The sequence below is a fragment of the Pleurodeles waltl genome, chromosome 6 (genome assembly GCF_031143425.1).
Source record: "Pleurodeles waltl isolate 20211129_DDA chromosome 6, aPleWal1.hap1.20221129, whole genome shotgun sequence".
Lineage (NCBI taxonomy): Eukaryota > Metazoa > Chordata > Amphibia > Caudata > Salamandridae > Pleurodeles > Pleurodeles waltl.
Genome location: NC_090445.1, coordinates 677,599,467 through 677,617,041, shown reverse-complemented (window position 1 = coordinate 677,617,041; position 17,575 = coordinate 677,599,467). Strand labels below are relative to the sequence as shown.

At 47.0% G+C, this 17,575-nt stretch overlaps 1 protein-coding gene across 2 annotated transcripts in view; it reads right to left on the bottom strand.

The window, feature by feature from the left end:
- KLHL33 (kelch like family member 33) overlaps positions 1–17,575 on the bottom strand; it is a 141,444-nt gene that overhangs the window by 76,108 nt on the left and 47,761 nt on the right. For both annotated transcript variants that reach the window (XM_069239100.1, XM_069239101.1), the window contains exon 2: positions 8,337–8,887. In XM_069239100.1, the coding sequence (XP_069095201.1) occupies positions 8,337–8,850 (514 nt within the window). In that variant the 5' untranslated portion in view covers positions 8,851–8,887. The remainder of the gene's footprint in view (positions 1–8,336; positions 8,888–17,575) is intronic.

The window sequence follows — 17,575 nt, the reverse complement described above, 5'->3', positions numbered from 1 at the left end:
TTTGTAGACTGTTCAGTGAAGGCCTTGGAGGGTTGGTTACATGGCAGTAAGGTGACTGACTATGAAAACCTGTATAATCTAATCCTGAGAGAGCATATTTTGAACAATTGTGTGTCTGATTTGTTGAACCAGTACTTGGTAGACTCAAATCTGACCTCTCCCCAAGAATTGGGAAAGAAGGCAGACAAATGGGTCAGAACACAAGTGAACAGAAAAGTTCATACAGGTGGTGACAAGGGTGGCAAGAAGAAAGATGGTGAGAAATCTCAGGATAAGCATGGGGCTAAAGGTAAAAACAAATATCCTTCTTCACATCCTAAACACTCTTCAGGTGGTGGGGATAAATCATCTTCTTCCTCTTCTGCACAACCCACACACACTAAAAAGCCTTGGTGCTATGTGTGTAAAAATAAAGGCCATATGCCAGGGGATAAGTCCTGCCCGGGTTAACCCCTGAGCCTACCACCACTAATACATTAAATTCTAGTGCCGCTAGCAGTAGTGGTAATAGTGGTGGGACTGCTGCCAACAGTCAAAATAAGGGTGTAGTTGGGTTTACTTTTGGGTCCATCATAGAAACTGGGGTAGTCAGTCCCAAGACAGTTTCTGTCACACCTGGTGGCATTGACCTTGCCACACTGGCTGCTTGTCCCCTTACAATGGATAAGTACAGACAGTCAGTTTCAATAAATGGTGTCGAGGCTCAGGCCTACAGGGACACAGGTGCCATATCACTTTGGTGACTGAAAACCTAGTGGCTCCTGCACAACACATCATTGGACAACAGTACAAGATTATTGATGTCCATAACTCCACTCAGTTCCTCCCCTTAGCTATAGTTCTGCTTAGTTAGGGTGGAGTAACTGGCCCTAAGCAGGTGGTAGTATCACCTAGCTTACCTGTTGACTGTCTCTTAGGTAATGACCTAGAGACCTCAGGTTGGGCTGGGGTAGAGTTTAATAGCCATGCATCCATGCTGGGTATCCCTGAGGAATTGCTTCCTCTCATTTCAGCTGAAATGAAAAAGCAAAGGAGAGGAAAAGGCCTGAAATCTCAGGATCCTTCTCCAACAACAGGTAAAAAAGGCATCAAAGTATCCCCTACCCACCCTGCCATTAGGGATACAATTCCTGTGGAAGGAGAAACCTCTCCTGGGGTGGAACCTGTACCAAGGGAACCATCAGCTACCACAGCTGTACTCCCTGAGGTAGAAGTACCTTTCTGTGGGATAACTAATACTGGTGAGAAAAATTGCAATATTTTAGTTAACATGGAGCATCCCTCCAACCCTCCCAGAGAAACTTTAGTGCAGCAGCCCTGCACTGCCTCACAACACTTAGGACAGCAGCCCTGCCCTAGTGTGGAGCTTATAGGACAGCAGCCCTGCCCTGCTCCAACTCAAGAGAAACAGCAACCCTGTTACCTTTTATAGCCATATGGACAAACGTTTTGCCCAGCAATGGCTTTATTGAGACAGCATCCCTGTCTGGCATTCTCATCACTTGAAATAGGCCCAGTGGACAATTTCCACTGCTCTAAACTAAAACATACTAATAGGAACTCTGAGAATATAAATTCACATTGTTGGCTAACTAAAAAACTCCAAACAGGGTGGTTTACATCCCCACAGGGAAGTAACCATACAGTGGATGATAAAGGAAGTAACTAATCTATTGCAGAGCTACTCTCTACTTATCACCACTTAGACAATAAAGACTCCAATGGCCAAGGTTAGCCTTATTGTCCTTCGTTTGGGGGGGGGGGATTGTGTAGGAAGGTATCCTCTTTCTAGCCTTGTTACCCCCACTTTTAGCCAGTTTGTGAGTATATGTCAGGGTGTTTTTACTGTCTCATTGGGATCCTGCTAGCCAGGACCCCAGTGCTTATAGTAGAAACCCTATTTGTCAGTGTGTTTTATATGTCTCACTGGGACCCTGCTAGCCAGCACCCCAGTGCTCATAGTTTGTGGCCTGAATGTGTTCCCTGTGTGGTGCCTAACGGTGTCACTGAGGCTCTGCTAACCAGCACCTCAGTGCTTACGCTCTCTCTCTCTTTAAAATTGTCATTGCAGGCTAGTGACCATTTTTACCAATTCTGATTGGCACACTGGAACACCCTTATAATTCCCTAGTATATGGTACCTAGGTACCCAGGGTATTGGGGTTTCAGGAGATCCCTATGGGCTGCATCATTTCTTTTGCCACCAATAGGAAGCTCAGACAATTCTTACACAGGACTGCCACTGCAGCCTGAGTGAAATAATGTCCACATTATTTCACAGCCATTTCACACTGCACTTAAGTAACTTATAAGTCATCTATATGTCTAACCCTCACTTGGTGAAGGTTAGGTGCAAAGTTACTAAGTGTGAGGGCACCCTGGCACTAGCCAAGGTGCCCCCACATTGTTCAGGACAATTTCCCCAGACGTTGTGAATGCAGGGACACCATTACACGCATGCACTACATATAGGTTAATACCTATCTGTAGCTTCACAATGGTTACTCCGAATATGGCCATGTCTAAGATTATGGAATTGTCCCATCATGCAAAATCTGGTATTGGGGTGACAATCCCATGCATCCCCGGGGCTCCAGCACAGACCCCGGGTACTGCCAAACTAGCTCTCTGGGGTTTTCACTGCAGCTATCGCTGCTGCCAACCCACAGACAGGCTTCTGCCCTCCTGGGGTCTGGGCAGCCCGGTCCCAGGAAGGCAGAACAAAGGATTTCCTCTGAGAGAGGGTGTTACACCCTCTCCCTTTGGAAATAGGTGTTAAGGGCTGGGGAGGAGTAGCCTCCCCCAGCCTCTGGAAATGCTTTGAAGGGCACAGATGGTGCCCTCCTTGCATAAGCCATCTACACCGGTTCAGGGATTCCCCAGCCCCTGCTCTGGCGCGAAACTGGACAGAGGAAAGTGGAGTGACCACTCCCCTGTCCATCACCACCCCAGGGGTGGTGTCCTGAGCTCCTCCAGTGTGTCCCAAACCTCTGCCATCTTGAATGTAGAAGTGTCAGTGCACAATGGGGGCCTCTGAGTGGCCAGTGCCAGCAGGTGACGTCAGAGACCTCTCCTGATAGGTGCTTACCTGGTTAGGTGGCCAATCCTCCTCTGAGGGCTATTTAGGGTCTCTCCTGAGGGTTTCTCTTGTGATAAAGAATGCAAGAGCTCACCATAGTTCCTCTGCACCTTTCTCTTCGACTTCTGCCAAGGATCGACTGCTGACTGCTCCAGGACGCCTGCAAAAACGCAACAAAGTAGCAAGAAGACTACCAGCGACATTGTAGCACCGAATCATGCCGGCTTTCTCACTGTTTCCTGGTGGTGCATGCTCTGGGGGCTGTCTGCCTTCACCCTGCACTGGAAGCCAAGAAGAAATCTCTTGTGGGTCGAAAGAATCTTCCCCCTGCTAACGCAGGCACCAAACTTCTGCATCACCGGTCCTCTGGGTCCCCTCTCATCTTGACGAGCGTGGTCCCCAGAACACTGGAGCTGGATCCCAGTGACTCCGATAGTCCAGAGGTCCATCTGTCCAAATTTGGTGGAGGTAAGTCCTTGCCTCCCCATGCAAGACAGTAATCCTGTATACTGCGTGAACTGCAGCTGCTAGGGCTTCTTTACACTTTTGCAAGGAATCCTTCATGCACAGCATAGCCCAGGTCCCCAACATTATGTCCTGCATTAATCAATTCGCTGAGTTGGCCACTGGCTTCGTGGGACCCTCCTTTGTAGTGTTGAGACAACCGCGGTGCTCAGATTTCTTCAATGCCTGTTCAAGTGCTTCTGCGGGTGCTGCCTGCTTCTGAGTGGGTTCTCTGTACTGCTGGGCGCCCCCTCTGTCTCCTCCTTCAAGGGGCGACCTCCTGGTCCTCCCTGGGCCCGGGCAGCACCCATTTTGTTCAACCTTTGCAGCTAGCAAGGCTTGTTTGCGGTCTTTTTGCATGGAAACAAATCTGCGTCCTCCAGCACGCCGTGGGACATCTTCTGTGCAAAGGAGAAGTTCCTGGCATCTTCCGTTGTTTGCAGAATCTTCAGCTTCTTCGACCTTGAGTCAGCCATTTTGCACCTTCATCTGGGGTTTAGTGGGCTCCTGACCCCCGAATACTTTTGTGACTCTTGGACTTGGTCCCCTTCCTTAACAGGTCCACAGGTCCAGGAATCCATCTTCAGTGCTTTGCAGTCAGTTGTTGTCTTTGCAGAATTTCCTATCACGACTTTAGTGTGTTTCTGTAGGGTCGCTTTAGTCCTACTTTTCAGGGTCTTGGGGTGGGGTATCTTGGACATCCTTAGTGTTTTCTTACACTCCCAGTGACCCTCTATACACTACACTAGGCCTGGGGTCCCTAAGTGGTTTGCATTCCACTTTCTTAATATATGGTTTGTGTTGCCTCTGACCTGATTTTGGTCAGGAGACCGCTCCCCCACGCTCGCAGCACCACCAAGCTGTCCCCCTGCCCTTGACCCTGCACGCGCTGCCAGTCACGCGTTCGAGGCCCTCCTCCACCTGCAGGCATCCACCTGTGCCTAGTGGGCTCTGGTAAGCTTCACTAGACTTGTGCCGTCCTAAGTGTTTGTGACTCGCATTCTGTGCCTTGAATTTTGTGCCTTTGTTTATCTGTGACTCACGTTTTGTGCCTTGAATAATTGTGCCTTTCGCTTATTTGTGACTCGCGTTCTGTGCCGTGAATTATTGTGCCTCTCGTTCATTTGTGACTCACGTTCTGTGCCTTGTATTATTGTGCCTTTCGTTTATTTGTGACTCATGCTTTGTGCCCCTGAATTTCTGTGCCGTTCACTTTTGCAGTTTCCTTCGGCTCTTTGCTGCTTTTTGCCACTTTTTGCCCCTTGTGTTCTCCCCCGTCCCCTTGTCCGCTCTCAAGGTCTACGCCCACACCGACAACGCCCTCAAGACCGAACACCTACACTTCCGCATCCACACAGACCCCAACACCACTCTCAGGGGAACGCTCATCTACAGACCACGAGCACCCTTCAGCGAATCCATCGCCGATCCCACCAACACCCATGCACTCACCTCAACAGATTACATCCTCCTCGGGGACCTACATTTCCACCTGGAGAACAACACCACCAACTCCACCACTCTGATCGACAACCTCACAAACCACGGCCTCAGACAACTCGTAAACACACCAACCCACATCGCCGGCCACACGCTTGATCCCATCTTCTCCTCAAGTTCCCATGTCATCTTCAACCACACCACCGTACTCCACTGGACCGACTACCACTGCATACACTTCACCTACAAGAAACAAACCGAGCACCATCGTACCCAACAAACACCTCGCCGATGCTGGAGCAAAGTTACGGAAGACCAGCTTACCAGCACCCTCGCCCAGAACCCACTGTTCGACCCCACCGACACAGACACCGCCGCCCACAACCTCACTCTGTGGATCAACAACTGCGCCAACATCCTCGCGCCTCTCAAGAAACCCACTAACAACCAAGCCAGAAGAAATGCCACCTGGTTCACAGACGAGCTCCTAAACTCCAAGCGCGGCTGTCGAAAACTTAAAAAGGAATGGCTCCTCAAACGCCACCCGCAGACACCACCAACTTATCAGACAAGCCAAACGATCCCACTTCAAAGAGCACATAGACAACAACGCACATGACAGCAAAGAGCTCTTCAGCATCGTAAAAAAACTCTCCAACCCCAGCGCCAATGTCAACAACATCCCTCCATCCCAAGAACTCTGCAACGCACTGTCAACCTTCTTCCTCCGAAAGATCACCGACATCCACGACAGTTTCAACGCCACTCCCACGCCAGACCCCACCCCCGAAAGCTCCACCTGTGCAAACAACCTGACCTCCTGGGCCAGCGTCAACGACACAGAGACACGCAAGATCATGAACTCCAGCCGACTCGACCATCGCCCCCCAACTACGGAAGGTCATCAACATCTCCTTCGAAACAGCGACTTTCCCGGAAAGTTGGAAGCACGCTGAAATACGCACCCTCCTCAAGAAGCCCAACGCAGACCCCAACGACCTCAAGAACTTCCGACCGATCTCCCTACTCCCCTTTCCAGCGAAGGTGATTGAAAAAAATAGTCAACACACAACTAACCAGCCACCTCGAAGACAACAACATCCTGGCTCCCTCCCAATCCGGCTTCAGACAAAACCACAGCACTGAGACCGCCCTTTTCGCCGCCACAGACGACATCAGACGTCAAATGGACAACGGCGAAACAACAGCCCTCATCCTCCTGGACCTATCTGCCGCCTTTGACACAGTCTGCCACCGCACCCTGAAAACTCGCCTCCATGAAATCGGAATCCAAGGCAAAGCCCTCGACTGGATCATCTCATTCCTCTCCGGCAGAACCCAGAGAGTCCGCCTCCCCCCCTTGCGCTCCGAAGCCACCAACATCATCTGCGGCATCCCCCAAGGCTCATCCCTCAGCCCGACGCTGTTCAACATCTACATGGCCCCCCTCGCACAAGTAGCCCAACAACATAACCTCAACATTCTCACCTACGCCGACGACACCCAGCTCATCCTCTCGCTCACCAAAGACCCGCGCACAGCCAAATCCAACCTCCACGAGGGAATGGAATCCATTGCCGAATGGATGAAAAACAGTCATCTGAAACTCAATTCGGACAAGACGGAGGTCCTCACCCTAGGACCCACCCCCTCTGCCTGGGACGACTCCTGGTGGCCTACCGCTCTAGGAACCCCACCGACACCAACCAACCACGCACGCCACCTGGGCTTTGTCCTCGAATCCTCCCTCACCATGTCTAAACAGGTCAACGCAGTCTCCTCTTCTTGCTACAACACACTCCGCATGCTCCGTAGGATCTTCAAGTGGATCCCGATAGAAACAAGAAGAACAGTGACATAGGCCCTCGCCAGCAGCAGGCTAGACTACGGCAACGCACTCCTCACAGGCATCCAAGCAAAAGACCTACTACGCCTCCAACACATCCAAAACGCCTCCGCCAGGCTGATCCTCGACGTACCCCACAGCAACCACATCTACCACCACCTGAGAAACCTTCACTGGCTCCCCGTGGACAAGAGGATCACTTTCAAGCTTCTCACCCACGCTCACAAAGCACTCCACTACACCGGACCAACCTACCTGAACAACAGACTCAGCTTCTACACCCCCACCCGTCAGCTCCGCTCCGCAAACCTCACCCTCGCCGTCGTCCCCCACATCCAACGAAAAACCTCCGGCGGCAGATCCTACTCATACCTCACCGCCAAAACCTGGAACACGCTCCCTACCAGCCTACGACAGACCCAGGACCTACTCACCTTCAGAAGACTCCTCAAGACCTGGCTCTTTGATCAGTAACATCAGCTCAACCCGCCCCTCCCCAGCGCCTTGAAACCCTCACGGGTACGTAGAGCGCTCTACAAATTCAATGATTGATTGATTGATTGATTGCCTCTAGGCCTATTGCATCCTATTGTATTCTACAGTGTTTGCACTACTTTTCTAACTGTGTACTTACCTGATTTTGGTTTGTGTGTATATTTTGTGTATTTTACTTACCTCCTAAGGGAGTATATCCTCTGGGATATTTCTGACACATTGTCACTAAAATAAAGTACCTTTATTTGTAGTAACTCTGAGTATTGTGATTCTTATGATATAGTGCTATATGATATAAGTGGTATAGTAGGAGCTTTGCCTGTCTCCTAGTTCAGCCTAAGCTGCTCTGCTATAGCTACCTCTATCAGCCTAAGCTGCTAGAACACTACTAATCTACTATTAAGGGATAACTGGACCTGGCACAAGGTGTAAGTACCATCAGGTACCCACTATAAGCCAGGCCAGCCTCCTACATAGATGCCAAGGGAACATTGAATGTCCCATATCGTGACTTTCTTTGACTAGCAATGTTTGCAGTAGAAGCTGAATCCACCCATGTGTGTTCTGCTGTGACCTTAGGACACTTTCATATTTGCTTTGGACATTGGGCTTATTGTCTTTAGTAGACAAATTCCTGAGGACTTACCTGGTTGTGAAACGTCCAATTTTTCCCACACATAGCATCAGTGTCTTGTGGGAAACACATCCACCTGTTTCCTATATATTGGCCAGGCTTTTTTAGAAAAATGATTCCTTCTTTATTCTGCATGTAAGACACTTCTAATTAAGCTTCACAAGAGTACCTTTGTCTATGAGGAAGTCACTTTTCATTTTTCAGGCCATTAAACACTACCATCTGAACCTTAGCTATCTGAATGACTGAGCTACAGAATGCGCTCCTGTATGCATTTGCTGGACACTAGATGGCTATGGTTTATAGACAGAGTTTGCAAAGGGAAAAAACTCACCTACCCCAAAACATTATGCCGTTCACCTGAAGATGAACATCACAACCAATTCCCTTCTGGTAGAGGTCCTGTATGCCTCTCAAGGTCTCACATTTCTCATCAGCCTCTGCTGTGGTCATGTGCTGTGTCTTCGCAGTTGAAGGATTCTGAAACCTCTTGCAGGCAGCTACTAAGCGTGGCACTTGCAGAAACTCGGCTGCCAGAAGGATCTCATCAGTTGATGTCTTGTGGAGTTGGACAGTTCCATAGTAAGCAAAGTCTAGAATGGCTTCCCAGCCTCTCGCACTAATTTTTCCCTCTAAGTCCACTGTGCATAGTGGTTTCTTCTCTTCCATAATTGAGTAGAAGTATGAACTGACTGCTGCCAGGATGAAGCCATGGATATCATAGAATGTCCCCCCGACTGTCACAGACATATCAACTAGGAGCTCATCTTCTCTGAGCCTGGACATATTGCTGAAGAACACATCAAGGTATTCCTTGTTTTGCAGCTTCTTGTCTGCCTCATTGGAGTCCATCGCAGTCACCTTCAGTTTTTAAGTAATTACATTTGATCTGAAAGAAAATGTAAAAACACTTAGAAATGTGGCTAAAATAAAATAAGGCATACTATGGAAGCATGAACAAGATACAATTCTAACTAAGACACAAAAATGCACAAACATGACATGCAGGGAAAGAAAGAAACAGTTCAGTTTTAAAATAATTATATCTCAAAACATTCTGCATCAGTGTAACATTTGTGAAGAACAGTGTCTATGATTGAAATTTATTGCAGTATGAATATCTTCTGTAGTTTTTGAAATAGGCGTAGAGCTTGACGTAAACATGAGATAGATCACTTGATAAGCCTCTGTTTCTATGATAGCACATTATAAACAGAGCAGCTGCCTTTGCCAATGTGTGTTGTATTAACTATGCTGAGATCACTCATTACTCAAATCACTTATGAAACTCACACCACAATTGCCAGTGCTGTATGAAAATAAAATAAAAACAGTTGCATGTAATCACACCTCAACAATTATTGTTGCCTCAGAATAGCCACCAATGTAACCATAAAAATTCATGTGTGAATGCTCCAGTTCAAACAGAACATACACTCACCAAAACACCAGTAAGCTGTGAAGCTCCCAAAAATATAAATAAATATAAACACACACCAACAAATTATAGAGTAGTGTCTACGTATGTGGAGCTACTTCAAAGGCACAACCCCAAATTTAGATTCACAATGCAGTCACACAATCAATCAGGAATTTGTAAAGCACACTACTCACCCTTAAGGGCAAGGCGCTGAGGAGGAGGGGGGGGGAATCCTGCTACTGCTTGCCCAACCAGGTCTCGAGAAGTTTCCTGAAGGTAAGGCGCAGGTGGGTGGGAAGAGTGTTCCACATTTTGACGGCGAGATGCGAGAATGATCTACCACTGGTTGTAGTTCTGTGGACGTGTGGGACAGTTGGGAGGTTGGCGGAGAGCCGTCTGTTGAGGTATTCTGGTCGGGTGTTGTGCCGTGCTTTGTGAGCATGGGGGAGGAGTTTGAATGTGAGTCTCTTGTTGATTAGGAGCCAGTGCAGGTTTCTCAGGCGGTCTGTAATGTGGCAGTGGTGGGGGATGTCCAGGATGAGGCGTGCGGAGACGTTGTGGATGTATTGCAGCCTCTTCTAGAGTTTGGCCGTGGTTCCTGCATAGAGGGCATTGCCGTTAGTCCAGTTTGCTGCTTATGAGGGCTTGGGTGACTGTTCTGCTGGTTTCAGTGGGTATCCATTTGTAGATCTTTCGGAGCATGCGGAGGGTGTTGAAACAAGAGGAGGCGATGGCGTTGACTTGCTAGGTCATGGATAATGAGGAGTCCAAGATGAATCCTAGCTTGCCCGCATGGTCAGTGGGAGTCGCAGCGGCTCCATGAGTGGCAGGCCACCAGGAGTCATCCCATGCCGAGGGGGTGGAGCCGAAGAGGAGGACTTCCTTCTCGTCAGATTTGAGTTTGAGACAGCTGCTCTTCATCAATTCGGCGATGGCCTTCATTCCTTTGTGGAGGTTGGTCTTGGTGGAGGCCTTGGTGAAGGAGAGGATCAGCTGTGTGTTGTTGGCGTATGAGATGATGCTGAGGATGTGGAATCGGGCGATGTTAGCGAGCGGGGCCATGTAGATGTTGAAGAGGGCTGGGCTGAGGGACATACCCTGGGGTATGCTGCAGATGATTTTGGTGGCCTCCGAGCAGAATAGGGGGAGGCTGACTCTCTGGGTTCTGCCAGTGAGGTAGGAGGTGACCCAGTCCAGGGCTCAGTCATGGATTCTTGCATTGCTGGGGCGTGAGTATAGGGTGTGTGGTGGACGGTGTTGAACACGGCTGAGAGGTTAAGGAGGATGAGGGCCGCAGTTTACCCGTTGTCTAGTATGGCTCTGATGTCGTGAGTGGCAGCGATGAGGGCAGTTTCGGTACTGAGGTTGCTGCGGAATCTGGATTGGGAAGGGTCCAGGGTACAGTTCTCCTCAAGGAAGCAGGTTATTTGTCTGTTGACAGCCTTCTCGATTACTTTTGCCGGGAAGGGGAGCAGGGAGATAGGCCAGAAGTTCTTGAGGTCCTTTGGGTCCGCCATGGCTTTTTTGAGGAGGGCGTTGATCTCAGCATCTTTCCAGCTCTCCAGCAACAATGCCAGACAAAATCATCCTTCTCATTACATCTCTCAAGAGTTCCACTCTCATCACCAGATTTGCTCGAAACAGGCAGTTTTAAGACTCTGCAACAGACCAATAACAACCCCACTAGCTGGAATGTTTAAATTCTAGTTAAAGCCATGAATGTGTTCCTTGAAATGGGCTGCCTAAGTTTTCAGGTCAGACATGTTTATTGTTTCCTCTGGCAAGTGCATATAAGACCCTTAAATGTAGCCCAGGAACATAATTAGAACAATATCTTCTGAATTAATTGCTTCCTACCACTAGGGATGTATTACTCATAGTGTCCAGAGGGTCAGCTAGTGTTTCCTTACATTTTTTGCGACCATGGGGCATTTGGTGATACAGAAGAGCCTGAAGATGCTTGAGTGGCCCCTTCAGTTGTATGGATTGCACTAATACTAGCAGGCACATTTCTATACGTGGGAAAAGTCTGCACCTGCTCAGGGCCCCCACCTTCCAGGGTCCCCCCTGGGATGTGATTGGGACAGTCCCACAACAGTACTTTTATATGTAATATTTGAGACATGTGCATTTTCACACATTGCACTTTATTAGCAAAGCAATTAAAACGAAGTACTGTTGCTGAGCCTCGCTGACTGTTCTGTTGCAAGGGCATAAACTTTACAAGCGGCTACTTCCACTCATAAATGCACAGATAACACATGTTATTTATGGAAGTTACCGGCTACAGCTTTATTTACATTTTAAACACATTCCCAACATTTCTCACTCCCCAACTGAAGGCATACTGTACTGACAACAGGTCATAAATCAAGTCATAAATCATTTTGGCAGGTCCATTAGGCTATGATTCAATTTGCCACATTGACACATGACCATAAATCAAATCATAAATCACTCCAATGGGTCATTATGTTATAAATCAAATGATTAGACACTTTTATGATGATTAATAGTTAACTCAGAGCCTGTATCAGTCTGGCGTTTATTGCTGATGATTGGATTGTCAAGCTGGAACTTCACTGTTTGCGCTGGGGGAGAGGTATTGCACCATCTCTTTACTTTAAACCCAACTCAGTACCGTGGATTATCTGGTGTGTTCCGCCGACTGGCATGCCAGGCTGCGAGTGCCATGTTGTGCCCCCTTCCCCTCTCTGACCGCCTTATCCTGCCGTAAAGCATCCCAAGGTAGATGCCAGGTCTGCCACATCGCGGTGGCCTTTCACAACTCCATAGGCTCAATTAGCTGCCTCTTTCGCCTCCTGATGCTGCAATGATTCTTTGTTTGTTGGGTGTGGGTCTTTGTAGTCCAGCGGGGCTGTCTCAGCCCGAAGTAGTAGCTGATCCCAGTGTTTGCCCCACTTTATATGAGCATTATGCCCTGTGGGCACAATTTAAGGAAATGCTCAGCCTCCCCTAGGCCAGCAGTGTGTGCCACTTTGCTGCCTTGTAGCACCCTTGCCTTTCCCACATTCCCTTCCACCATTTGTCCCTTCATCCCTCTGGGCAATCCGTTGTCGGGCCTTGGCACGGTTTACTTTGGAGGCCCCTTACGCCTGCTCTGAGTGTGGGCCTCTGCAATAAACTTTGCATGTGGCTACTCCCGCTCATAAATGCACAGTTTACACCTGTTACTTATGGAAGTTACCGGCCATAGTTTTATTTCAAGTTCAAACACATTCCCAACATATCTTAGTGCCCAACTGAAGGCATACCGCACTGGCAGCAGGTCATAAATCAAGTAATAAATCATTTTGGCAAGTCCATTAGGCCATAAATACGCTTACCTTATTGACAAATTATAAATCAAGTCAGAAATCACTCTAACAGTCAACTAAGTTATGAATCAAATGACTAGACACCTTTATGATGATTAATAATCAACTAAGCACCTGTGTCAGTCTGGCGTTTATTGCTGATGATTGGGTCGTCGAGCTGGAGCTTCACTCTTTGTGCCAGGGGAGGGGTACTTGCACCATCTCTTCCCTTTAGGCCTAACTCGCTCCTTTGGAATATCTGGTGTGCTCCACTGAACCTAAAGGGCCGGGCTGCGAGTGCTGTGTTGTGGCTCCCTTCCCCTCTCTGACTGCCTTACACTCTTGTGAGGCATCCCAAGGTAAGTGTCAGGTCTGCAGCCCCACGGTGACCTTTCACAACTCCTTAAACTGGATTAGCTGCCTCTTTCACCACCATGCTGCATGTGGGCGTATGTCCCTGGTCAACTCCCCCATGAAAGACCGAGATCCCTCTTATGACAATTGGCTAGCACCATGGTTGCCCTTTGGTTAGACCACAATACTTACAGCCCTGTGTCTGTTAGGTGCACCCCAGTCTGTGCAAAATACTCAGGCATCTCAAGTTGATCAGGCCATGCCTGATGGCCTCTCAACTATTCGCCCTACAAAATGTTGCTACCGCCACATTGTGCTTCTTTCTGGATCTTTCAAAAGCGCGCGTAGACCAAAAACAAATGGATAGATTGGTGGACCCCTCTCCTCTTTGCTGAACACATTTCTATTCTTTTTCTCCTTTTTTTCTTTTATGTGTGGGGGGAATAGATGGTTTGGTTGTATCTGCTAAGCTTCACCTCCCTTTGAAAGCTTCACGTAATGCTGGTAGGCTGCTGAGCGCCACCTTACTATTCCTTTGATGCTGTTCTCTGACAGCCCCCACCTGGCCACTGTGGTAGCTGCTTCAGTGCCACAGCCATGGCAGTCCGATCACCACAGCGAGTCTGGCGTTCCTGAAACTGCCAGACTCGTAATCAGGCCTATAGTCCTCTAAAGCACAACATCAAGTACCTGGTTGATTATCACTTTGTGCCCCTTGCTGTTCATCACCCTGTACCCCCAGAACCACAACACTGATTGCTTCAGATTTACATCAGCATACACTTACCTGAACTGAAGCACATTATCCTGCTCTTCCTTCCTGGCAAACACCATGTAGTGCTTTGCCCCATAATATCGTTGAGCCTCATGCTGCACATCAACCTATCCCCCCCGATGCACATAACATTGTGTATGTTGCTGCATATCAACTGCACTTCGGTGCACCCATGCTGTACAATGCAATTAGTTGAGTAATTCAACCAGTTCTGTCCTTTTTTGGAATCTGGTACTTGTTGCAGTGCCATTTTAAGGCATGGGCAAAGTTAACAATAGCCTGGGTCCCCAAATCCAAAGGGCCCCCTGGAAAACTAATCAAGATAGTCAGAAGTACTGTCATAAAACCAATGTGTGTAAAACTCAAATTCTTTTTTTGGAGGTTGGGATTGATCACTTCACAGACTCTTAGGGCCTGATTTAAGAGGCCCTAGTGCCACTTTAGTGTCACTATCGCATCATTATTTTGACTCTAAGGCGATGCTAAAGTGGCTTTTTACATGCACCATATTTACAAAGTGGAGCAATGCATGCATTGTGCCACTGTGTAAACCCTTGTGCCACATCATGCTTGCGCCAGGCATAATGTATGCAAGCTGGCGTTCTCCTGTTAGGGGGAGCTAAAAAAATAGCACAAGGAAATCTCAGAGATTTCTTTGCGCCATATTTTTCTGCACTTTTAAAGTCTGCTCAGAGCAGGATTTAAAAGGGGGAATACCATTGAATACAATAGGCCCCTATCTACTGTGCATGAGTAGTGGCATCATTAATCCTGACACTATTTGCACCTACCCTGCGCCATGGTGCGCGTATTTTAAATACAGTGCACACATGGTGGCGGTAGGGGGGATGCTAAGAAGAGCAAGGAAAGTGGCGCTGCACTGCGTGCAGCGCCACTTTTCTTAAATCAATCCCTTAATGTTCATGCCTTAACCATTCCTAGCCATCATGCTCTCAGACATTACATGGCACTTAAAATAATGAATACATTTTCTATTCATATCGCTCTCCTTATTTTATCTCACCTCTTCTAACTCATAACTCTCAATTTATCTATCACTACAATTTTATGAACCTATACCAGTTCTCATTCTACTTCATCTCTCTCTCTTTCTCTCTCTCCCCACCTCACCTAGGAATTCCTCACTTTCCTACCAATACACGGTTTCTCACACCCACTTCTCTCTACCCATCCCTCTTGCTCGCTTTCTTTCTGTCTCCACCAATTTGTCTTCCACTATATCTCTACCTCGGTACACCCTCTAGTTTACTCAACTCTCTATCTTTCCTCTCTTTCTGTCCTTACTGTTCCTTTCTCATCTCATAACCTATGCCTCTACTCCCTCTACTTCAGCTTTTTCTCACACTTATCTCTTTTTTTATCTGACCCCTGTCAATCTCTTATTCTTTTTCTACCACACTTACCACCTCAACTCCTACCCCATTCCATCAGTACTTTACTCCTTTCTCTCTACATTTTTCTACACCGTTTTTCTCTCTTTTTACCTCCTCTCTCCCTGCCTTATCTCTGCTGTGCCTTTTTCTCTATTTCAGCTGACTCTGTTTACCTCACCTTTCTACTGCTACCTTTGTACTTCTGTCTAAATCACATTTCTGTTTTTACCTCTTTCTCTAACTATAACTGTCTCACCCTCTATCTCTCTTGCTTCCTCCCGTTATCACTGTATCGCCTTCACCTCTCCTTCTTTATATCACTTATGTCAACCTCCTTCAGATCTTTTATCTCAAACCTCTTTTCACTTTCTACCCTTTCCATTCTTCCATCCTGTCTCTCTCGCTCTTTCTACCTGCTCTTTTTAGCTGACCTGCCTTTTCATACTGCTTCTTAATTTGCCTCTCTCCCTTTTCTCACCACTTGCATTTCTCTACCTTCCTCTCACTACCTCATCTACCAGCCTACCTTTTTCACTATCTGCCTTTATGTCTAACTAACTTTTCTTTCTACCTTCAGACTCTCTCTATGTAACCCCACGATAAACACCACATCTCTGCCTCTCTACGTTTCCTCTTTCCTATCTCAAGCTCAAATCTATCTCTATTCTTAACACTAAAACTATACTCATAACTCTAATTCTCTTTTTCTACCTACCTCTTCTTATCTCTACCTGCATGTACCTGTCTGGTTACCTCTCTTTTTATCCAATATCCCTCTCTATCTCACACCTACTTGTCTACCCCATCCCTTCTCTATCTCACTTCTTCCTCTACTTTACCTCTGTTGCTGCATCATTCTCTCTACATCCCACATCAGATTTTATCCAGTGGAATGAGGAAAATCCTCAGAGCGGCGCTCTGATATAATCTATTGCAGTGAGAATGCCAGCTGCAAAGGAGGGTCTAATTGTCATTTTAAGCACCTGCATGCAGGCTACAATTTCAATCACTATGTGCATGTGTTGTATTTTAATAGGGTGCATTCGTCCCCTAAATATTCACCAGGTCAACATTTATTGTGTTCTCCCTTTAATGGGAGGAATAGGCTGATTTGATACTAAATCTAATTTAAAATGTTGTTGCGAGACAAAAAAAAATATAGGTCCAAGCTCAAAAAAAGAAATGTTATCACCGCTTGTTAAAGCTTTCCCCTGGTACCATTTGGATGGTGGAAGCCTTGCAGTTTGACTTTTTGCCTGTGTTTATGCACTTCCTTTCTGGAAAGTTAACATATAATTCAATAGTCTTTGGTATCACCAGGCCTTAAGTTAGCTGAATTGGGTTTTAAATTCAAATTTGTTCCAACAAGGGGCCAAAAAACGATCTTGCCGGTTGTACCAAAATTCTTTTAGAAGGCACTGGGTATGATTTCAAGGTGCATGTCCTCATTTGTGTCTTCATGCAAATTAAGAATCATTTGTGTCTTCATCCAAATTAAGGAATGCCTTGACCATGGTCTCAAGGCAAATTGCAGAAATGTGTGGTAAAGAATTTGTATAGAGGTGCACTGATTCTGCACAACATAGGAGATGGAGTAAAGTCAGTGCACCCCGAAGGTCCCTGAGAGCAACACTTGGGAGGGGGACTTGGAGACCTCCAGACTACTATACCCTCCCCACCACCTTCCATAGTCACAAACAGTCACCTGGCAGCAGCAGACCATTTATCCCCCCCTAAAATATACGCTTCTTCCACTGACAGTGAAAACAATATCTGCTATTTTAAACCAAGACTTTCTTCCATTGATGAGCTTTTCCCAGTGTTAGGCCAAACTGTCAGAGTTTATACCTCTGCTGAAGAAGGAACATTTTCTTCTGGTATTGGTTTCACTGTCCCTGTCTGTCCTTGGCTCAGGTGCAGGATTTAGTTAGTTAAAAAATGTAAAGTCGGACATAAAAATCAACGAGACACAATAGTCTGGGGACAGTACAGTGAGAATAACATACTGGGACAGAGATTTATGAGGCCAACACAGTGAGACAGAGAAGAATAAGATTTGCATGATGATAAAATAGGAGCGGTTGATCAACATACTGAAAAATAGGTTATTGAGACAGGAAAAGGAGCCTGGAGCAAACATAATAAGATAGCAAGCTATAGCAAGATAACAAGCACTGCCAAACTCAATAGGTTTGGCTAAAAAATTAAAGTGCCTCTTCTGTCATTGATGGCTTTATGCACTCAATATGTCATCATACATGCACTCTGTCATAGAAACATACACTAATAAATCCATTTATCCATCCTCCGACTCATT